The sequence below is a fragment of the Notamacropus eugenii genome, chromosome 6, assembly GCF_028372415.1.
Source record: "Notamacropus eugenii isolate mMacEug1 chromosome 6, mMacEug1.pri_v2, whole genome shotgun sequence".
In the NCBI taxonomy this organism is placed as follows: Eukaryota; Metazoa; Chordata; class Mammalia; order Diprotodontia; family Macropodidae; genus Notamacropus; species Notamacropus eugenii.
The window spans coordinates 291,245,764-291,270,019 of NC_092877.1; the positions used below are offsets into that span (position 1 = coordinate 291,245,764).

At 41.3% G+C, this 24,256-nt stretch overlaps 2 protein-coding genes across 13 annotated transcripts in view; one reads left to right on the forward strand and one right to left on the reverse strand.

The window, feature by feature from the left end:
- MTRF1 (mitochondrial translation release factor 1) overlaps window positions 1-16,537 on the reverse strand; it is a 31,506-nt gene extending 14,969 nt beyond the window's left edge. Inside the window, exons 1-6 of one of the 2 annotated variants that reach the window (XM_072617114.1) lie at window positions 16,436-16,537; window positions 13,707-14,126; window positions 8,985-9,076; window positions 7,320-7,401; window positions 4,816-4,923; window positions 2,853-3,025 (exon numbers count right to left, since the gene is read on the reverse strand). In XM_072617114.1, the coding sequence (XP_072473215.1) occupies window positions 2,853-3,025; window positions 4,816-4,923; window positions 7,320-7,401; window positions 8,985-9,076; window positions 13,707-14,118 (867 nt within the window). In that variant the 5' untranslated portion in view covers window positions 14,119-14,126; window positions 16,436-16,537. Of the gene's footprint in view, window positions 1-2,852; window positions 3,026-4,815; window positions 4,924-7,319; window positions 7,402-8,984; window positions 9,077-13,706; window positions 14,127-16,066 lie in introns of both variants that reach the window. The other variant, XM_072617115.1, reaches the window with a different exon arrangement.
- Window positions 16,538-22,391: 5,854 nt separating this feature from the next.
- The window catches only part of NAA16 (N-alpha-acetyltransferase 16, NatA auxiliary subunit), a 98,779-nt gene continuing 96,914 nt past the window's right edge, over window positions 22,392-24,256 (forward strand). For 4 of the 11 annotated variants that reach the window (XR_011968807.1, XM_072617112.1, XM_072617111.1 and 1 more), the window contains exon 1: window positions 22,392-23,048. Coding sequence is in view for 7 of the 11 variants with exons in the window: in XM_072617112.1 (XP_072473213.1) it covers window positions 22,554-23,048 (495 nt within the window). In the remaining 4 variants the exon portion in view is untranslated. The other 7 variants (XR_011968805.1, XM_072617108.1, XM_072617109.1 and 4 more) reach the window with 5 other exon arrangements.

The following is a 24,256-nucleotide window of genomic DNA, read 5'->3' on the forward strand; positions in this document are numbered from 1 at the left end:
GGCCCCCTTCATCTCTAAATCTATGATTCCATGATCCCAGAAAAAAGGGTAGGCCAATCATTCAACAAGAGCAAGGAATAACCCATGAAGTCTCAACAGGCTTAATTAGTATCCCTACAATGTCAAGAGAATAAGAAAGTGGCTCCAGGACATCGGGGAGACTCCTGTGGTGGCTTTACAGGAGGAGATGGACAACTGTGACAAGAGGGCAGATAATGGCTTTGATGGATAAACAGGTTGCATGCAGTCTGCTTTGATGCTCCTGTTGCATTCACTGTTTTACCTGTCTTTCCTTCCACACTCTCTACATACCTTTTCACAAACTGAATTTGTCAACAAGTTCCCTGTATGTGCAAATTTAGAGAAACAGATAAACAGACTAGCTGTTATACCTGATTCTAGCCAACAAGGAGAAATGGGCTGCTAAAGGAGAAAGGAAGGGAACTTTAGGAGGCTCCTGTTGTACCGGCTAGCAAATTCTGAGTGACTGCACTGAAAACAGATGATGAAACAGACCTTGCTCAGCGGAGAGGTGGGAGACTATGGGTATGGAATATTGTATACGCTATTCTTATTTGTTACAAAGGAGTGTTTGATGAGTGGAGAGCATGAAGACACATCTGGTAATAACTGTGATGTAAAAAAGAAGGCAGAAACAAGGGAACAAACAGTAAATGCCTAATGCATGCTAAACTCTTTATAAATATTATCTCATTTGATCCTCATAACACCTCTAGGAAGTACATATTATTATCCCCATTTTACAATTAAGGAAACTGAGGCAGACAGTGGTTAAGTGACTTGCACAAAGTGACACAGCTAGTAAGTATCTGAATTTGAATATTTAAACTCAGGTCTTCCCAACTCCAGGCTAAGTACTGCATTCATTGCACCACCTATCTTCCTCTAAAAAAAAACCCTGAAATACTTCACAAAAACTTCTTAAAAACTAAATTAAATGATGTGCTCAATCTAAAAGGATGCAGTTTGCATCAATGAATAAAATAACCCTGTGATTTCCCTGATGTGGAATTCTCTTCACCTAGCAGATCACAACTCTTTATAGCTTAACAGAGTTTTATTAGTTGCTATGGACATATCTTCTTTACCTGGTGGCTCAACTTTTGTGGGTGAATCTCACTGAATTTTGCTCAGCTGGTCCATTGCTAGACCACTATATCATCTTTCCAGCCTTGTAGGGCTTATAGAGAGCCTGGCATAACTGGTATACAGCCTTTGAGACAGGACTTCAATGGAAGATAAATGTAAAGTCTTACACCTGGGTTAAAAAAACCAATAGCACAAGCACAGGCTAGGGGATGCATCACCAGAGTACATTTTATATGAAAAGACATAGAGGTTTTAGTGGACTGAAAGCCCAAAAGGAAACAAGACTATAATGTGGCAGTGAAAGGGCTAACACAAGGTTAGGAAGCACTGATAGAACTGTAGTATCCAGAGTAAATGAGAGTGATGCTCCCACTCTACTCTAATTTCCAAGAGCCATAATTTAGGAAAGACAGAGCATTTTTAGAAAACAGAGTGACCAGAAAAGTCAGGGAACTTTAAATTCTGCTGTAACAGAATCTTTTGAGAACAGGTGATGTTTACCCTGGAGAAATATTACCCTTAGGGAAATATGACAGCTGTCTTCAAGTATTGAACAGGCTGTCACAGGGTAGAGGTTTTGGCTTGTTTGCGCCCAGAAGGTGGAACTAGAAACAACAGGCAAAGTTACAGAAAAGCAGATTTAGTTTTGATATAAATATAAACTTCCCTTAGAACTGTCCAAGGTGGAAAGGTCTGCCTCCAGTGATACTGAGTTCCCTGCCCTTGGAGGTTTTCAAGTAGTGATTCAGTGACCCCTTGCACTGGTGTGCCATAGAGAACTATCTGGTCAAAACTAAGTGCTTTTATGAATATTACTTCATTTGATCCTCCTAACAACCTTGACAAGTAGGGGCTATTATTTTCCCCATTTTACAGTTAAGGAAACTGAAGCAAACAGGATTAAGTGGCCTGTCTGGGTTTACATAGATAGTAAGGAATCTGAGGCTGCATTTGAACTCAGGTTTTCCTGATTCTAGACCTAACATTCTATCTACTGTACCACCTAGCTGCCTCTATACAAAGGAAATCACTTCTATTAAATTACAGTTATGAAACAATGTTTTTAAGTTCATAGAACCAAGTTCAAGACCACATACCCTTTTTTAAAAAAATTTTTGGAGACAGAGTTGAGTGACTTGCTCAGGGTCACACAGCTAGTATCTGAGGCTGGATTTGAACTCAGGTTCTCTTGATTCCAAGGCTGGTGCTCTAGCTACTGCATCACCTAGCTGTCCCAAGACTGCTTACTCTTACAATCCAACAAACATTGGCTTTCTTGCTGTTCATCATACATAACACTCCATCTCCAATTCTGTCTCCTGTGCCTGGAATGCTTCTTAGCTTCTCTGACTTCCTTCCACACTCAGGACAAGTCCCACTTTCTTGTAAAGGGCTTTCCCCATCTCCTCCACTACAATGCCTTCCCTCTGAGATCACTTCCCATTTACACTGACTAGATCCTGTACATACTTATTTGTTTGCCTATTGTCTCTCCCATCAGAATGTGAATTCCCTGAAGACAGGGGTCATGTTTTTGCCTTTCTTTGTATTCCAAGAACTTTGCATGGTGCCTCACATATAAATGCTTCTTAGCTCACTGACAATATCCTTCACACTGGGAAAAGCTGAAAGCTCCCATTTTGGGTTATGGGACACATTGTGATATGAAAACAACCAGTTCTCTCAGAGAAGGAGAATCTTGTACATAATACCTATTTAGACTAGCTGCTTAATGAGGTTACCTCATCTGGCTGAGGGAGAACAATAACTGACATTGTTCCAGTGTGAATACGCTGCATCCTTGAGGAGAGGCCGACCTCAGGAATTCTCTGAACTCGGTGAATCCCACCTTCATACTTCAAATACTTATAGACACTGTCACCAGAAATTCGAGCCGCTGCATGGTGCAACCCACCTTCAATACAAAGAAATCCAGAGGTTATACATAAATTCATTTCTAATGGCACACTGATTTGAGACCTAGATGCTCTTATTTAAGGTCTAGTTTAGTCTATGGTAAACCAGAGCTTTGTCTGAATTGAGATGCTCTGTTGATTGAGGGCTTGCATGCAAGAGGGATGCTCACATTATTTGATAATGTTGACTAATCTAATAGGTCTTAAAACTCTTAAATGAACTATGATAAAATCTACTCCTGATTATTTCTAGGTAGACCATCAATAGAAAATTTAGCAGCATTATGCTAGGGCTGACTTCCTGTAATGCAGCAGGGATTCAAGCGCCTCCCCCTACTTTCATTTTCAGCTCATTGTGCCAATGACTTAATGACTGAAACATAACAGTGATGATGATGATGATAACAGGCATCTATAGAGTGCCTTAAGGTTTGCAAAATGCATTATAAATAAATATCATTTCATTTTATCTTCACGACAACCCTGGGAAGTAGGTGCTGTATATCCACATTTTACAGATAAGGAAACTGAGGTAAACAGAGAATAACACAGTTAGTAAATGTCTGAAATGGAATTTTAACTCAAATCTTCCTGCTCATTTCATATGTACAGTTCGGCATGTAGCCTATATTATGTCTAGGATTGTTCGCCATGGTTTCATGGTTCAGTTTGGTTTTTCACAAATAAAACAAAGGACAGGGACAGGAATGGAAGCTGATTTTAGCTAGGTGGTGCAGCAGACGGAGTGCTATGCCTGGAGTCAGGAAGACCTCAATTCAAGTCGAGCCTCAGATACTTCCCAACTTTGTGACCTTGGGCAAGTCATTTAACCTCTTTTGTTTCAGTTTCCCCAACTGTAAAATGGGGATAGTGATAGCATGTATCCCCCAGAGATGTTGTGAGGATCCAATGAGATAAAGTCTATAAAGTGCCTAATGCAGGGCCTGGCACACTGCAGGCACTCTATTAGTGCTTGCTATTATTGTTATTATCATTAATATTTCATTAGCCCTGTGATTCCCACTGTCAGTGCAGGTTGGCATCTTAGCTGAGACTATGAAGGGCTGGGCAGTGTGCAGAGTGCTAGAGATACAAAAGTCCCTGTCTTCAGGAATTGGGGAAGACAATATATGCGGGGGAGCGATGACCAGGGAAAGGTGCTTTGTTTTGGGGTGGCATGGGTGGGTACACAGATAGTGAGTGGGCAGATGGTGAGATAACCTGGGTGGACCACTGGGTGGGAAATGATGCTGAAACACAGTCTGATGTCTAGAACCAGCTGGTAGATGTAGGGGCATAAGTAGCTAAGTTTGCTCATACTCAGTTTCCTAGAGCTTTGAGAGGTGAGTGACTTGTCCAGGGTCACGCAGTCAGAAAAATGTCAGACAAAGGACTTGAACCCAGGATTTCCTGGCTCTGAGGTCAACTCTCTTTTACTATGCCACAATGCCTGTCAATAGAACCTAGGAAGCACTTAATACTTTTTTATTTTAATTGAACTTTAAGTTTCTGGAGGAAAGGGACCAGACTATAAATGCATTCTTTATGTCCACAACCTCTGGCACAATACTGACCATATAATGGACATTCAATTCATACTCATTCAGTGTCTTTCCCATTCAAATTATAAACTCCTTGAAGGCAAGAATCATGTTTTTTCCTTGTTCTGTAAAACTTCACATGTTACTCTCCTGCTAGTTCAAAAACTGTTCAAATCATGGTGATGATAAAAATCAGAGAGAAGATGGGCAGACTTCAAAGAGTGGTAGAATACTCGGAGTGCTCATACCATAGTCAGCTGTGGCGTAGTTTAGAATCTCAAAGTTCCAACCCTTGTAACACGAATAGCTCTGGTACATGTCAAATATTTCTCCAGTAAACTGTTGGCAGATATCACCTTAAAAAAAAAAAAAGGATATTCAGTTGGTACCAGCTTTTTAGAAAAAACAAAAACCTTTCTATATCTTCCTCCTCTGACGTCCAAAGGATCCCTGGCTTAACTAAATCATCTCGCTGTTTTATAGGGGTGAGTTCTTGGTCTGCTTATGCAGACTGCAATCTCTATAGCTTTAATAGATGACCTTTGAGAGATGCCATGGCTAAAAAACAAAACAAAACAAAATATCATTTTGTGGCCAAACTGATAGTGAGTTTCTCCAAAGAGTCTGACTGGTCCCCAGCCACCACATCAAGTCAACAAGTATTTCTGAAGTACTTACTATGTGCCAGGCACAGCTCTGGATACCAGACACAAAGCACATGACTGGGACTGGCTGGAAGTCTTTGGTTGGAGCTTCTAGAACCTGTACGTTGTCATGTATAGCCAGGGTCTGGCACACAGTAGGTGCTATATAAATGCTAGCTATAATTATTATCATTATGGCTGTTGTTATTTTTTAGCTTTTATACCTGTTAGTTTTTCCCAGTGACTCAATGAGCAGAGATCAAAGGAGGTAGCTCAAAGGGGAAGGGTTTTAAAATGCAACTGAGACTTCTGGGAGCCACTATGACAGAGTAAACAGTAACTTGCTGTAGCTCTCCCCTATTCACCTCCAAATAATCATAAATAGAGCCTCATAACAAATCCTGGAACAGTCAAGCCAGATGGGGTAGAGTAGTCTTTTAGCCTGGAGATTCAGAGGATTGGCCAGAAATGCAATAGAAAGTTTCAGAAATTTTATGTGAGAAAAATGACAGAATCAGAAACTCTGAGGGGATTGTGCTATAGGAGGGGCATGCCTCATTTTCTCTGGAAAGAAGTGGTTGACTATGGGTGTGGAAAGCAGCACCTGTCCTCAGACACGGTCAGTATGTTTTGCTTCTTTGTTGCATGGGGGTGGTTATTGGGAAGTGAAAGTAATGTTCCCCCAAATCATTAATACACAGGTTTTTTTAAAGAAAAGAAAAAAAGGTAAACAATGGAGAAACATCAAAAGAGGTTAAAATTTCCTTTCCTCCTAGGAGGAGTATTGTTAGGCATGCTTAAAATAGGAAAACTGCATTTCCCCTCCCTCCATCACTGGTGAAGCAAATCTAGGCAGTAGAGCATGAGGGGGAGGGATGGAAAGGGAAGATAAGTCTCTCTGGCAGGTGGTCAACTGGAAAACTGCTGCTGCCCTCCTCCCCACACCAAACTTTTTCCCCTTTTATTTTATCCTCTTCCTCCTTGGAAAAAAGCACCATAAATTAGGTCATGTTTTTAAGTGCATTCGTTTAAATAAAGATTTGACTTAAATTTTAGTGCATATTAAATTTGGAGTACTTTTAAAAAAACACAAATAAAGATTTTTTTAAAAAGAGGAATTGGAGGGAAAGCTTGGCTTGAAGAAAAATTCAGTCCATGTTACTCAGCACCATGTAAAAGAACAGGGCTACCCTGGCTTGCTGAGTCTTCAAAGTCCCAAAGGGTCCCCTGAGGTTGGCAGCATGGCCAACAACTACCTTGTTCATTCTACCCTCAAAGGAAATTTGCATTCCTTTCTTAAACTCAAAAACAATGGCATTAATAGAAACCTAACCCATATAGCTTAGGATAAGATAACAAAAATTAGCTATAGTGTTCCCACATTCTCTGTTTATCCCTAACTGAATACAGAAAAACAGGCATCTGCTATTACATATTATAACCATTAGCTATATTATTCACAGTGACTCTCCCCCAGACACTTTACTTAAGCAGAGTTCTCTATGTGTCATTTCAGCTTCTTACTTTTCCCAAAATGAGGGGGCAGTTTGGTATTTCCTTAGGGTACAACTTCAGCTGGTCAATAATGCAGACTTTTGCCTACATCCTTCAGACACACTTCCCCTTCAATCTTCAAGTCAGCTATAGCAAGAATCTGGTTATAGCTGAGCATATTTCAACAGAGCTCAAGAGAAAGAAGATGGCATTACCTTTCCTTGTTCCCCAGGTACCTTTCAGGCTGCTCCTTTATTATAAAATTGCTCTGAAAACAACAAGGCACTAAACTACTATATGGTATTATTTTTCTTGTTCTGTCTTCAGAGATGCCCTTTGTGTTTGTCTTAATCTGATTTCAAATACATTAAAATGATAGAATATAGGAAGAAACCATGCAGTGTAATTCTTACCGATTTTCAAAAATCATATATTGCCTTGAATGGCATCCAATAGTTTTTTTTAAATTTCCAAAATATGTATTTGGTTTTTTAAAAGTTTACCTTTCTTCAAAGAGATATTTTAAAAGTCTGAGTGAAGGTAAATGAAAGAAAAATAAAATCAATACTTGGGAAAATCAATTTGAATTTTCTCCATGAAATGATTTTACTCACCTCCAGTTGTTCTCCCAGATGTTACTTCTAAAATAACATCACTTTTGTCATCTTTGTCCTTTGGCACTAGAGTTTGGAAAAGCTGAAAGAGGGGAAAAACATATTTTAATTTTAATGTGCTATGCATATATGTCCATTTTCCCTCATTCACTTTGAATAACACTTGCACCTGACTAAGAGATGTGATACAAAAATCTTAGCACTTAATTACTAAGGTCACTAAGGCACATGATCTCTAAGTGTCAAATAGACTGTGATAAAGATGATCATTTCACATTAACAATTCATTGACAATGAATTTGAGAGATTCTATTTTCTTGCTATCATATTATCTTAGTTTTCTAAAATGCTGAACATTGGCTCAAAAGACAGTCTTCTATTCAATTTCTTTCAGTTTGGGTTTTTTATAATTATTTCCAAAACACTAGTTTCATTCATCCAAAGGAAAAAAAATAAAGCTTTGAAAATCCTTTCTTGGAAGAGATAAAGGCTTTTGTAATATGACTGTTCATTCTTTCTTCCTCTGGATGAAAGCAGGGTCACCATGCCTTGACTTGACTTCTCAGTCACTCTCTGTTTGAAGAGTTTTCTTGGAATCCACCTTCAGACAAAAAGGCACAAACAGGGAATTTCTAAGGCACAACTAGAAATGGAGATTTCCTAATAAAAATATAACCCAGTGAAGAAGGGAAAACATTTCACTACTACCCAAACACCTTCCCAAATTAAACTAACAGGTGCTACCAAGACTGATTGAGATTCTCCCAGCTATCTCTTTTCTGAGATGTAGAGTTTAAATTGTAAACTAAATTGTCTATTAGTAAGAATACTGACTGTATTGAAAGTCAGAAGTCTTGGCTCTGTTTTGATGTTGTAACCTCATTTTTAAGTCTGTGGTAATAATAAACCAACTCTGCCACCTCTGCTTCATCCCATCTCTCTAACCCCATTTCCAGGATTTCTAATTTGGTGGGAAGCAGGTTGGTGGTCACTGGGCACCTGAGCATGTTTTCTACTCTGGTTTCTTAGCCAGGTTAGCTTTTGAAAAAGAAGGGATTCATTATTGAATTATAAATTGGTAAATTAAGGACAGATCTTGGAATTGATCTGGTCTAGTCTCTTTGATTTACAGTTGAAGAAATGGAGGCCCTGAGAAGGGGGTGTGAATTAGCTGAGGTCATACAGGTAGTAAATGACACAGCCAAGATTCAAGTTAAAGTCTTCCAACGAAAAATTCACTGCTCTACCCTCCCCACCCCACTTTTATTCTTCTCTTGAGTGAACTGTATGTAGAGTCTCAAATCCTAAGTTTAAATCCTTTCTCAGACACTAAGTAGCTTCGTGATCCTGGCCAAGTCACTTAACCTCTATCTGCCTCAGTTTTCCCAAATGTAAAATAGTGGTAGTAAAATGACCTACCTTTTTTAATCTTATGCGAAGATAAAATGAGACATTTATAAAGCATTTTGCAAACCTGAAAGTACTCTATAAAGACTACCAATTATTATGGCTATTACTAACGACAGTAATAATGCTAATGCTAAACCATTCAGTCTCAGTAAGACTTATAAGGAAGTAGTATCTAGAAAGTAACGTGAACTGCAAAGCCAAGTGCTTTCAGGGAAAGCCCTGATCTGTGTGATGTCTATGAAGATCAGAGACTACCTCTCTGCATAACCTGTTGATCTTTTGATCAATGGCTTCTCTTTCTTCTAAAGCAAGTTCAAATAGCTGTTTCTCTTCTTGTTTGTCCAAATCTAAAAAGCAACAATAGAAATTATGGTTACAACTTTTATTTTGCTTGGAGAGGCTATAAAAGGGCTAATTTCACCTGTTAGAACATTTCTATTTCAGGGTTGTAGAAAGGCATTCAACATTTATTAAGTGGTTACTTTGTGTTAGACCCCATGGATATTTACATTCCATTCAGAGATCACTTTTTTTCCGCTTTTTTTTCTTAAAGACCAGCCTTGACCCCAAGTCACTCTACTCTCACTGATTGGTCAATAATAGGTCCCAGGCTAAGCCCTACTTGGTCGTTCTTGGGGCCCCAATTGGCTTAGAATGTATGTAAATAACAATTGTTTCTGCTTTGACCAAAACCCTGAGGGTCCTCCCTTCCCAGAACAGATTTTTTTTTTTTAAGAGGCCATTCTTTGCCTCATTTCACTTCCAAGAAGACATGGTCCTCTCTTAAAGGACAAACAGCAACAATTAAACCTTAATCACTGAAGGGAAGTTGTTTCAGTCAAACTCAGACCAATTAAAGATCTTTGCTTGAAAAGGCTAAGGCTCCCCCCTCACCCCCCTCTGAATCCTGGACCATCTCCAATCATCCTGATCTATTTCTGGCCACTGGACCCAGATGGCTCTAGAGGAGAAGGGGAGGCTGGTGACTTTTCACAGCCCTCCCTTACTTAAATCTAATTCACTTGCAAGTCATGGCGTCACCTCCCCGATGTCATAATCCTCTTTGAGGATGAAGGACAAACACCCACAGCAGGTACTAGAAGCACAAAGACAACAAGAAAAACAATCCTGGACCTCAAGGGTCTATTCTACTAGAGATTTATCTTCAGGTCAGAATTTCTTTGGATTTGGATTTTTTTGGATGGATTTCTTTGGCCACAGCCCTGGATGTGCCAGGCACTATGCTAAGTGCTTTTACAATTATTATTTAATTTTATCCTCACAATAGCCGTGGGGGTGGGGCATAGGGTAGGTGTTTCCTTCCTTCCATTTATAATTCCTTACAAAACTTAATACAGTCCCATGAACACAAGGGGCAGACAGTAAATTCAGCCAGCTAACAACTCCCTTGTAAATGTTTAAATTCTTATAACAATCAAGTATTTTTCTCATAAGAATATAGATTATGACAAAAACCCAATCTAATGTATTGATCACATTATGTAATAGGAACTAAATGTGTGATATCTTTGTTATAGGATACTCCTGGAAGAGGGAACTCCCTCTACCTATGCAGGTTAGCACCTTCTCTGCAGAACTTAGCCTTGGAGTTGCCCAGAAGATCAACAGCTCTGCCTAGTAACATCCTGTATCCTACTGCCTACTTTGAACATCATGATTGGTTCATCCCCATACTCTCCATTTGAGGATGAACTCATGCTAACCATGCTCACTTCAAATTCACTTCGAACACGGCTCAGCCCATGATTCTCCACACTGCTTCTCCACCCTGTCCCCTTGCTCCCCTTTTGGGGAGGTCTTCCCATGCTGGAATGTGTGCTCTTTGAAGGCAGGGACTGCTTTCTTTTTGCATGTATTTGCATTACCAGGGCTTACCACAGTGACAGGTACAGAGTTTAATAAGGGCTTTGACTGAGTTAAAATACAACTTTAGACACTTACTAGTGTCCTGGGCAATTCACTTCATCATGGTTTGTCTCAGTTTCCTTAACTGTAAAATGAAGATCATAGTAGTACCTGCCTCCCAGGATTGTTAGGGGATCAAATGAGATATTTGTAAAGTGCTTCCTGGCACATATTGGACACACAGTAGGTGCTTAATAAATGATTATTCTCTTCTCTTCCCCTTCTCTATATTAAAATGTTTAAATGACCTATGCTAATAATTGCAACAAGATTATTAGCTTAAAATGACTTTCAACCAATAATTCCCAAAGAATTTATGATCATTTTATTAAATCTCAAAAATGCTTTCTGTAAGGATTATTTTTCCATGTGCCCTATGACCCAGTGATAAATACACAAGAAATAAATGGTCATTTTACATTGACAATGAATCAGATCAGCTTGACTGGCTATTATAGCATCACATTTTGAATTACCGCAGACATGTACATTTTGGCCAAAATTTCCCTGGAAGGGCAAAATAATGACTCCCATTAAAGAGTTAAATGTAAAATTTTAGAGTTAGGATACCTGTCCTGAAAGGAAGGTGGAAGCATGGTGGTGTAGTAATAAAAGTGTCTGACAGGGAATCAAAAACATGCTTCAGTAGAAAGCATGTGATTAGCATGACACTAGATCTGCCATCCAAGAACCTCCACAAGAGAGGCAGTAGGGTAGAGGACAGAGCATTGGACTTAGAGTGGGGACACTTATTCACTGTGTGATCCTGGGCAAATCACTGACGTCTCTGGGCCTTGGGTTCCATATATGTAACAGGAGGAATTTGGACTTGACTTCAAAGGTCCTTTCTAGTTCTAAATCTGTTGTGGTTCCAATCTTGGGCCTACCTTTTCCTACCTAGATCTTGGATAGGTTACTAACCCTCTCTAGGTCTCAGTTTCCTCATCTGTAAAATAAAGAGGTTAGACTCGGAAAGCCCCTTCCATTTCTCAATCTATGAGCCTCAGTTCTAATTCCAGTTCGGCTATTAGCTCATGTGAAACCTTGGCAAACAATTTCACCTGCTGGGGCTCCAGTCTCCTTATCTATATGTAACAAAGAGTTTGGACTAGAGCTGTGGGTCAAACTCAAACAGAAACCTGAGGTACACTGACTTAAAAAACCACAGATTAGCATTATCCATGTTGCATTGTATTTCTACTTACTTTGTTAAATATTTTCCAATTACTTATTAATCTGGTTTGGGCCACATGAATTTGGGTCAAACTCATCTTTGGCTAGATAAGTTCTAAGGTCTTTTCCAGCTCTAACATTTTATGAAAAATGTAATTAGAAACCACTGTCAACATGGATAACTGATACCCCTCCAAAAAAGAAAAAAAGAAAAAAAAAAGCTACAGATATGCATGTTAGAGATGTTGGCCAGGTCGAACTAAAATGAGAATGGAGCTTAGACTATCATACGTGGTTTCAGAAGGTCTTGTAAGGTCAGCTTTTAAATTGGGGGAAGAGGAGGAATCCAAGAAGAAAGTGAAATTCATCTTTCTGTGTGTCAGCTCCAATTGTGATTTTTTTGGGTAGGACCTGAAGACATTATAACTACCCATATTCTTTTGTAGTTTTGTTTGTTTTTTTGTTTCTAGGGACCTGCCCCAAATCACAAAGTGGGGACTAACCAAAACCTAGGTCTCCTACCTTCTAGTCTAGCACCATTTTTGCCAAATCATAACATCATAGCTATTATCAGTCCCCCAGGTTCCATTCCTTATCAGTATTTAAACTTTCAGGAATTGTGCTTTGTCCCTTCTCTGTATGGGCCATAATTTAAGATTTTTAAACTCTCCACAATGTTCCCTGCACACAATATTCCATCTCTTGATTCTGAATGGTTGTCCATTATGCTTAGAATTCTCTCCCTTCTCATCTCTACTTCCTGGCTTCCTTTAGGTCCCAGTTAAATCCCACTTTTTGCAAGAAGCCTTTCCCATGCTTCTTTATACCAATGCCTTCAAGATTAGCTCCAATTTATTCTGTATAGAGCTTGTTTTTACATAGTTGTTTGCATACTGTCTCCCCCATTAGACTGTGAGATTCTTGAGACTAGGGGCTGTTTTTTGTCTTTCTTTGCATCCCTGGAATTTAGCACAGTGACTGGCATATGGCAGGCTCTTAGTAGATGATTTTTAATTCATTTGGCTTGATTAAGTCACAGACTCAACCGTAGGAATTGACCAGTTGACCACAAAGTATGCAACGTTCATGTAGTTCTGGATTTTGGTAAATATGATGGAGTTTGGCTTTCTCAGGTTATAATACTTTAAGTTCAGATGGCAAAGCTGGGAAAATTTATGATTCTACCACAGTAATAGTCAGTACCATCATTAGGTAATATTTACATGGTGATGGACGTATTGTTGTTGTTGTTGAGTAATGTCCAACTCTTAGTGACCCTGTGAATCATAGCATGCCAATGCTGTCCATGAGTTTTCTTTGCAAAGATACTCGAGTGGTTTGCTATTTCCTTCTCCAGTGGATTAAGACAAACAGAGGTCATATTTGAACTCCGGTCTTCCTGACTCCTGTGAGCTACATCATATCATTATTAATACATTAATCAGAAAACAATCATTTTCTTACTATCAGACTTTACATTCTCTCCACCTGTTTTATTGGAAGCTTTTTAACAATTCTGGTACTCTGAGACATTAATATTTTTTAAAAGATCCTGTATTTGACTATACAAGTCAACAGAGGATAGAATGCTGCACCTGGAGTCAGGAAGAACTGAGTTCAAATTTGTATTCAGACACTAGATGTGGCAAATCACTGGGCAAATCATTTAAACTGTCGGCCTTGGTTTCCTCAATTGTACAATGGGGATAATCAAAATTCTTACCTCCCAGAGTTGTGAGAATAAAATGAGATTTATAAAATGCTTTACAAACATTAAAGCTCTATGTAAATGCTAGCTCATATGTACGTATGTTATATGTATATATGTTATATATACACACATATACATACATATATATGTATATATATTTTACTTACTTTTACACATTGATTCTAACTCTTCAATTGCCCTTTCAGACTCTTGAATTTCTTGATAGATGGCAGTAAACTGAGCCAGCTCAGCATGTCTTCTGATCACAGTCCTCCGATCACCTTCACTCACAGAGACATGATGCAGCAATCCATCAAGCCTCTGATATTCTCCTCTCAGATCCTCCACATATTTCTGCAGTGCCTTATGTTTCCACAGTGTCCTGATGTCTTGCTGACAATATCTTCTTGGCCAGTTTTTATGTAGTGGAGAACAATAAATGTGGTTCCAGTTTGGCCTAAAGATACACTGCTTTGGGTTAAGCCTGTTCCTTCTGGATAGATGAGGAAGAAGGTGGTAGAAGCGACATTGCTGGTAATAATTAACTGAAAGGATCCAAACACTCAGGTAACGACTCATCTCAGCATCTGAAATTTTATAAACACAACTGTTGAAACAAAACCTACTGCTTCTATTACATTAGCAAGAGAATTATAAAGGTAGATGTACCTCAAAAATTCTGTCATCTCCTCACCCACTGAAAGTCTTCATATTTACCAACCCATAAAATAACTGCTCCACTCTTCTTCGAGTAGTGAAATGGGGGTAACAAACTGATAGAAAGCAACATCATTTTTTCTCCGCCCATTTCTGCTAACCAACCTAGGCAAATGATCAGGGTTTAGGATATAAGAAGAAGAAGTAGAGTAGAAATCATTTATACAGGGCTCTGAGGTTTATATATAGCACTTTCTGTATAGTGACCCTCACTAACAAATTTCTGAGCAGAAAAGGTTAGAAACAGTTATTTTAAAATTACCTCTAAACTCATAAGCCTGGATCTTACTGCACTGGTGAATAAATGGAAATATTTGACACACAGCATAATATATAAAACAATTATCCAAACCTATGCCACAAAATTTTAGAGCTATAAGAAACCTCTGAGAGGAACTGATTGTAATCCAAGTTCGAAGCTCTTTTCCCTCTATTTTAACGACTTTCTGCTTCTTTAATTTCTCCCATTGTCACCCATTCCATGATAAGAGTTCTCTTGTTCCTTAGCCCTTACGCTGACAGTAGTCAGAAAGGAAGAAAATTCCAGTGAAAATAGTTCTGGTAGACGATTTGTGAGAGGAGGGGATGAAACTATTTGTTAAAAATGAAGTTTGAGGATTATCTGTGTAGGGTAACTATCACATATTACCATAATTGGTAACTAGCATATAACATGTAGTGGTTTCATAGGACAATAAAAGGAATAAAATTTGATAGAAATGAGTAATATAAGAAAAACAGATTGTGTCTGGAACCCAGAAGTTCATATGTTGATGGAGTTAACAGACATAATCAGATTGATTTGAATCACAGGAAAAATAGAATTCAGAAATAAAAAGTTAACCAGAAATCAGCTATGTAGGGCTCTATGATTAGCAATGTATTACCTCTTATTTATATATCTGATATATAATTTATGTAATGATGTAAATATAAAATTTATATATTATATGGCAATAAGCCTAATACATTATTTTTTAATAAACTGATTCACTGAACAGATAGTTGACTACCACAATAACTCTGTAAGGTAGGTAGAACTATTATCATTCCCAGTTTTAGAGATGAGGAAACTGAGCTTCAGAAAAGCTTAAGGTGCCAAGATTCAAATCCAGGCTGTCTGATCCCAAGCCCAGAGCTCTTTTCATAATACCACTATCTCTCATTGAATTTCACTTAGAAGGATGCTATAACCAATGACGGAAAAGAGGTGGAAGGAAACCGAAAGTTAAAAACACTAGGTGATGCTTCTGTGCTGCTTTACACAGTGGCCTCAAGTATATTTGGATAACACCATCCCAAGGACTCTTATACAATTGTTGCACCAAAGAAAAAAGGAAGGAGCCATAATACATTTTTAAAATGTTATTTCAGGTCTTCAGGAGAGGTTGGGGGTCTAAGATTCCTCAAAGTCCCGCACCTCACTGATGAGAAACATAAACTACAATGAGTACTCACAAATCCTGAGCAGGGGTTCTTAACTTTTTTTTTATGCTATGGGTTCCTTTGGCAGTTTGATGAAGTCTATGGACCCCTTCTCAGAATATGGTCTTTATTTACAAAAGAAACCAATTGTACTGAAATAATTAGGATTTCTTTTCAAATTCAGCCCCTCTGATTCTAAAGAACGCATAGCTTTCCTACAGCAGGCACAGCGGCTCTGCCCAGCCCCACAGAAATAAGGACTGCTTGGGTCTGGACAGCCCTCAGGGCACCGACATTCACCCACGCCGGAGGGAGGCTCCTGGGGATGCCCCTGTCCTGACGCAGCAGAGGCGCACCGTCCCCCGGAGGAGAGATCGCTGCCTACCTCCGGCTCCCGCACGGTGGAACCTGGCTGCTGGAGCCTGACAGGCTGAGCCAGCCTCGGCAAAGCTCTCGGGGTCCTTCCCGGGAAGCGGCGAAATGCAAAAGCCAGCTCCCGACTTGGTAAGAGACAGCCGACCTGGCCACCTGGTCCGCAGCCCCTGGACCTGCCAGGCCCGAGGGTCACTCTCGGGTCTGGGGAGCCCCTCACAGACCTCTCCTTTCCGGACTTCCTCTCCACCCGTTCCTGGGCTATCTGGGGTCAGTGGGGCCGATCGATCCCCAGCAGGGAGCAGAGGGAAAGGACGAAGCCCCAAAGAAATATAAACGACAAGGACGGAAGAAGAAACACAACTAACACCGGGCACTGTACCTTTATAGGAGCGCGGCCTTTGGAAAGGAAGGGGGAGTGAGGAGGTAGACTACATCTCCCAGAATTCCTGCTGCCGAAGCATGAACTACAAATCCCAGCATGCTGTGAAACGAAGGGGGAAAGGGAGACTGAAATAGACTTGGGATCAGTGTGTAAGCGTGAGCAAAAGGTATCAGTAGTTTTAGAGGAGGTAACTTAGAGTATTTAGATGGTACTCACATTTAGGGTTAGTAAGTGCTGTCATGTTAGGAAACTGTGTTAATTGGAATATATATTTGAAATATTGTGCCATTTAATCTCAATTTTTCCATCTGAGAATTGGTGAGAATATCCTTTGCTATTAATATCAAAAGGATATCTCTGGCTATATAGAAACATTTAAGGAGAAAAATGAGTTTGCTTATTGTTTGTGAATAAATGTGTGACTGACTGATTTAACTGGTATATGGAACTCCCAGGTAAAGAAACTCCTAGCAATGCAGGTCAGGCACCTTCTCTGTGATTTAGTCTAAGACAGTGTTCATTGATTTCAGTTGTTTTCGACTCTTCTTGACCCCATTTAGGGTTTTCTTGGCAAAGATACTGTATCTGAATAATTAAATCCAAAATATTTTTTTTTCATGGAATATCCAAATAGATCATCTTTTCTTCAGTTGTATTATCTAGCAAATTCCCTCAGTTCTTCCCTTCATTTTGCATATCTGGGACCTTTGACCCAAGTACTAGAAAGTGAGAAAAATTCAGATTTAGGGGTTTTGATGAAAGGGTGGATGGGAGTAAGAGGCACAGCATTCTATAGTGCCTTTGACTGTGAACTCAATACCCATTTATTAAATACCTACTAAGTGTAAAGCCTAGTGTTAGTGTAAGGAGGGCAGACTCTCTTGCCCTAATTATGCCAGTTGTACAATGGCATACCCTCTGAGAGAATACTGAGATTCCAAAGAGGGGGGTCATATCAGCTCAGTTATTAAAGCTTTTATTAGGGTTAATAGGTTAATTGGGTTGTTTAAGAGAGTTTACTTGGAAGAGGCCAGTAATCCTGGACAGCAACAGGACAAAGTAAGATCATGGATCCCTGCACCAACCTGGGGCCAGGTTAGGTATTATATAGAAACAGAATAAAGAACTTGTAGCCCCAGGGTAGTCCAGGGTCACTTGCAGGTTGTAGCTTCTTCTGCTGTTTGCCTTTACCCAAGGTAGTTTACATTCTCTGAGAGACTCAAGGTCACATTCCCACTCTGGCCTACCCTCTTACAGTTAGGCAGATACCAAGGATATAAGACAAAAATAAAGTCTCCACCATTAAGGACCTTACATTCTATCCTGGGACACAATGAGCAAGTAGATAGTCAACACAAGATAATTTGAGAAGGCAAAACACTAACAATCTGGATGTGCTTCTTGAGCCTTGAAGCAAACTAAAGATTTGGAGAAGACTGGTAGAGATGTGAAGGGAATGAATTCCAGACAAGGAAGCCAGAGAACAGAGGAGGGAAAGAGATTATTAAGAGAAATGAAATAACTTTGATTTCTAGAATTAACACACTTTAAACTCTCAGACTGCATGCAAACCTCATCTCTGCCTCTTCAAATCCCCAGCTTCCTTCAAAGATCAGTTTAGGTGCCCCTTCCTACCCAAGGCCATGCCTGAATCCCCAAATGTTAGATCTCTCTCCCTTTAGAAAGTGTATTTACTCCTATGTCCATATTTTATTCCTACACTCTCCAGGAGCATATTCTTTCTTTCCCAGGTCTCAGTTTGACTGAGGCAATGCCCATTCTGTGGTTAGACTAGGTTAGAAATGAGGCAAAGAATGGCCTCTTTTACCTAGTTAAAAAAAAATCTGGGAGGGGAAGACCCCACACTTCCTTCCCCTAGGTTTCTGGCCAAAACAGAAACAATTGCTATTTATACTCACTCTGAGCCATCAGAGTCCAAACAATGACCAAGTGAAGCTTGGGCTGGGACCTATTGTTGGCCATTCAAGGACAGAGTGATTTGGGTTTAAGGCATGATCCTTAAAAAGAAATCTAGCCTGTAAACCTCAAGATATCTCATAAACCCCAAAATATCTTTGTGAGGTTATAACAATAAAAATTTACTTTCCTTTGGGCAGAGAGCACCTGCAGGTAAGGCTATGATTCCCTATATGGACATGATGGCATACAGACTCTGGAAACCTCCTTGAATCTTCCCACTTAATCTGGTTTTTCATACCCAAATCCATTGCCCTTAATCTAGCCTGGTCCTCATTATCTGTTACCTCTGGATTGCCCCACCTGTTTCCCACCCAAACCCTCCATTGTCTGATTGTCCCTAGCTGTTTCCCACCCTTGATCAGTCACCCCAGTCCCATTAAGATCCTCCTCAAGATCCTCCCTAAACCCCTCTGCCCATCACCCTGACTACTTGGCCTTCCCCAGATCCCTCCCAAGGTCTTTCTGTATATAAGCTCCCTCTTGCCTCTATATTTCAGATTCATTTTAGCTTAGATTCTATCTGTCCTGCTTGTATTCACAAATGGTTAGGCTTCTTAAGAGTCAATCCAGTATGGTGAATCTTCAGTAAACTTTGTTCTTCTTTGGTTGTAAGAAGGCTTGGGTTGAATTCATTCGGGTAGGAACCCGGGTGTTGGTATTTTGGGGTCTCAAGCACCCCAAAACTCAACATTATGGTTCCCTGAACTCAACATACAAAGGGATAGGAGGGTGGGAGGAAGAAAGGAGGAGGAGGGGGATTAGGAAAGGAGGGAGGAAGGAAGGAAGTTGCATTGTTCAACTAGAAGTGGCCAATTGGGTCCCCATTAGGCAGGTACTACTACTCACAGGAGAATACAAACTGCTTGGGAAGAGGGATTGTACTGCTGTTGTCTCTGTATCCTCAAGGCCTATCACAATAACATATACAGTCTGTATCACAAGGCCTGTCAATAAATGTTTGCTAAGTTAAGGACCCAGAAAAACTATTGACATTATTGATTTGACAAATGCAAAGATTAAAATCCTCCAGACACAGTGGTTGAAGCAAGTCCATTTAGGATGGAAGTGGCACTTGGATTAAATTAGCAGAAAGGACTGCTACAACTGAAACATTTACTTAGACATGAGAAGTGAGTAGTTGAATGTCTACAGTTCTTATGTTGAATTATTTTCTTTAAATACACATTGTATTTTTGACATCCTTTATGGAGTGTTGATATGGCCTTGATGCAATTTGGGGTTGCTGGGAACCCTGAAATGTCAGGGTCTGCCTGGAATGAATTCACATACTCAAACCTTCTTCCAGCCAAATGACAAGGCTTATTGTAATGCCATTATAGTGTCCAGCATAGCTCCAGGAACATAGTAGGTGCTTTTAAGATTCTTTTTAATGGAAAAAGTGTTGTTATTAGGCCAGAGGAAAAACAACAACTTCAGGGAATGTTTAAATATGTATAAGGGATCACTGGAGTTCCCTCAGGAGCAACTGGTGGTGAGTGGACAGAGTACTTGGCCTAGACTAGAGTCAGGAAAATGGGAGTTCAGGTTTAGTCTCCGATACTTACCAGTTATGTGACTTTAGGCCAGCCATTTTGCCTCAACTTCCCCAGCAGTGACATGAGGATAATAGCAGTGCCCACCGTGCAAGGCTGTTGTGAGTTTCAGATGAGATTGTTAATTGCTGTTTTCGTCATTTGTCACCAGTTGACACTAGCACAGCCCCATATAGCCATTAAGATATGACCTCTGTTACTCTTCAATTGCACGCTTTGTTTGGGGGTAGAAATGGCAAGGTTAGGCCCCAATTTCTTCCCTCCATCTAGATCCTCAGAAATGACACTGACCACTACCACAAGCCTGGGTTTTTGTGCGCTTAATTTAGGGGAAGGGAGCCCTCTCTACTCTTAGCAACGAGCAAGAGAGCAGAGGAATACTGCTGCTCAGATTTGGTATAGAAAGCTAGTGAGGAAAGCTCTGCATGCACCCAGATCTGGGAAAAGAATATACATATTTAAGTTAGGACAGTGCTGTAATAAAAACTTCCATAGATACTATTGTGCCATAAGAAATGATGAACAAGAAGACTTCAGAGAGGCCTGGAAGGACTTATATGACCTGATGCTGAGTGAAAGGAGCAGAACCAGGAGAACTTTGTGCACAGCAACAACCACAGTGTGTGAGAGTTTTTTCTGGTAGACTTAGATTTTTGTAATAACACAAGAACTTCTTACCAAAAAAAAAAAAAAAATCCCAATGGAGGATCTCAAGGCAAAATGCCTGCCACACTCAGAGAGAGAAATATGGAAGTCACTCACATATTGTAGCAGATCATGTTTGTGTATGTGTATGTGTTTGTGTATCATGTTCTGATTTGTTATACGATTTCTTTCATTTATCTTAGTCTGACTACATAGCATGACTATAGTGAAAATATACTCAATAGGAAAGTATATGTAGAATCTATACAGAATTGTATGCAGTCGTGGGGAGGGAGGGGGGTAGCGGGGAGTAGGTGGGGAGGGATAAAATCGCAATTGTATGGCAGTGATTGTTAAACATTACAAAATAAAAAAAAAAAAACTTCCATAGAGATGTCATCTTTATCCAACTACTGTATGATTCATATACAGTCTGTAAGACATTGTTGGGGTGAAAGATATATACAGAGTGGATGGAAGGTAATATTTGAGGGAAGGAGAAATAGGGTGAAGGGGGGGGCTAGCTTCCCCTGAATAGGAGTCTTGAAGGAAAACATAAGAAGTCAGTAACAAGAGGTGAGGAGGCATTCTAGCAATGGTGAACAACCATTGTAGTAAAAAGTCAGAGAGTATGGGGAGTTGGAGCTCAAAGACAGCAGGAAGGCTAAGGCTGCTCGACTGTAAAGGTAGCATGTAATTAAATGATAATTTCTTTTGTATTACAAGTACTATAGAAACCCCAAAGCAGCAACAGTCTTCCTCCTCCTGGAGAAGGCAAACATTCTTCCGCCATATGGGGCAATAAAAATAACTCTTGTAGGACAAAACCACATTTACATAATGGTTTAAGGTTTGAAAAATACTTTACAAATATTATCTCATTTGAGCTTTACAATAGCCCTGGGAACTCAGTGCTATTATTGTCCCCATTTTACAGATAAGGAAATTGAGTAAGACTGAAGTTGTTACTTGTCCAGAGTCACACAGCTAAGTATCTGAGGACTCAGGCTTTCTCACTCCAGGTCCTGAGCTCTCTACATAGTTACAAGTCACTTGGCTACTTAGACTGCACCTTAGATTATAAGAACCGAGGGAGTTCAGTAGCTAGTGGGGAGGATGCTGGACATTGATCCAAGAAGACCTCTGTTCAAATTCCCTTGTGACCTTCATGAGGTGTGACTATGGAATAAACTCACCATCCCTAAGTAAGTCACAATTTCCCCATTTGTGAAATGGGGATGATAAACATCCTTCACAGCTGTGAGAGTGAAATACTTGCATACTCCAAAGTGCTATCTATAAATATCAGTTATTCTCATACAGAGCATGGTGTAGTAGTAGTTAGATAGCAGGGAAAAATAGAGCTTCCCCTCCCACCTCTAACATTATCTATGTGTTCCAGGGCAAGTCACTTAACTTAGCAGAACTGTATGCCAGAGGTACCAAACTCAAATAGAAATGGGGGCTATTAATACATACCAAAGGATCTGGGCAGCGTACTGTCTTATGTTTTAAGATACAGTGTTATCCATCTTTTATTATATCTTTATTTTTAAGATATTTCCCACTTACATTTTAATCTGTATCCACCATGGCAACCATCGGTAGGACGTTGCCTATTTGGCACCACTGCTCTAGCCCAGAGCAAAGTGCTGACTTGGCATCGCCCCTTAAGAGGGCGGCTCGACCCGCCTCCGTCCTGCACACTTGTGTCCGCCTGCCTGTCCCCCCGCAGCGCAGACTGAGCGACGGACAGATGGACAGATGGACAGATCGGTGGCTTGGGCTCACAGGACACGCAGCAGGAAAGGGACAGAGAGGAGGATGTTCACGGACCTTACAACCTATGTATTGTCGGGCCGTATTATCTATGGATTTAACAATGTGGCCTTAAGATTGTTACGAAGCTGGTTTGGACCCCTGCCTGCACTTCTGAGATGCAATGGCATCCCCGGGGCCCAATCCTGCTCCAGAGCGCCCCCTTCCGGCCTCTCGATCCCTCCTCAAACCCCGCCCCCAGCCCCAGCCTCCGCGCGCACGCGCGCTCCGGAGAGTTTAGGAAGGGGGAGGGCAAGGCCGGCGGCTATGATTGCGGCGCGCCGTGCCCCCGCCTCCATCCCCGCCCCCTCCCCGCCCGGGCCGCGGTTGGGGGAGCCGGGCGGAGAGAGTTCTCCGACTCCGGACCGTCCTTCCCTCCTTCCCTCTTCTCCCGCCCCCACGGCCTTGACCTTGGAGCCGCGTCCAAACCCAGGGCTGACGAGCGGACGCGGCGGGTGGGCGTCGGAGGAGAGTCTCCTCAGCCGCCGCGGCCGCCCCGCGCCGGAGCCCCCGGAAGCCGGACCGCCGGGGCCTCGCGGCCGCCTCCCTGCGGCCCCGCCATGCCGTCCGTGCAGCTGCCGCCCAAGGAGAGTAACCTCTTCAAACGGATCCTGGTGAGTGGCCGGGAGCCGCCCCAGGAGCCGCCACGCAGGCCTCGCCTCCGCCCCTGGTCCCCGGGGCCCCTCGAGCGGCCCGGGCCGGCCTCCCCTCCTCCCCGGGATCGGCCCGGGAGCATCCTTCCTCGTTCGGCCGGCCCGGCCCCTCGCGCCTCGGGGTCTCCGCGGCACCGGTGCCCTCGGCCCCTGCCCCAGAGCGTATAAAGAAAAAGTAGAGTCCTAGCCGGGGCCTGGCGCTCCCCCCTCGGAAGACCGCTCCAAACCCGGAGAGCCGCGTAGACGCGCCCCGGCGGCGGGGGTGCGGGTGGGGGCCGGCTCCTCCTGGGGCGATGGTGGCGACCGGGAGTGTGAGCCCCGACGTGGAAGCGGCCGTCTGCAGTGTGGTTGTCTTTCTGGAGGACTCTCCGAGTGGACTCCCATTGTAGCGAGCGCTGAGAGTGAGTGGATGGGTCTAGCTTTTCCTCTAAAATTCTGCCTAGAACGAACCTTGCCCTTTCAAGTTGTTCAAGGGCTCTGGGTTACGCTGCCTCTTCGCTATAAATAAAGTACTAATTTTAGAACCGTTAAAAGAATGAATCGCAGGCGCAGAAAAATTCGGAGTTGTGTCTCCAAGTTGTAACCAAGCCAGTCCTCACACTTTGTTTCCTGAATACTAAAAAAAATATACATGATGTGGCTTTTAAAGGGTCACCCCTTATGCGGCATTTTTCAGAATAACCAACAAGTAAGGAGAGATGTTTACTATGTAAGGTAAAAGACATTCTAAAGTCTTCAACGCAAGCGTTGTGGCTCCCTTTCAGGAAGCCTATGTTCATTGTAGCATCGTCTCATTTAGGGGATGGAATTGAACTACATTTTTATTCTTTTTTTAGATTTTTCACTTTTGGCCAGGAAACAAAGCTGTTTTGTGAAATAGTATTTGTTTCATTTAAGAGCATTTGGCAATATGCCTTAAAAATGACTAAACACTCTTCTCATATTGTTTTTTTCTGGACAGAAAAGATTGGTATGATCAAGCATAAAAACAGACATTACGTGCATTCTTGGTTTATGCAAGAAATTGATACCTCCACTCAGTAAGGAGGTGTCTCTGTATTTTCAACAACCCATACCAGAGAATTTGGACCACTACAAGTCCTACCAATCTATAAAGGCTTTGGTGAGAGAGTAGAAGGTAATCCAAGTTAAGTTCATAGGGAGTTGGC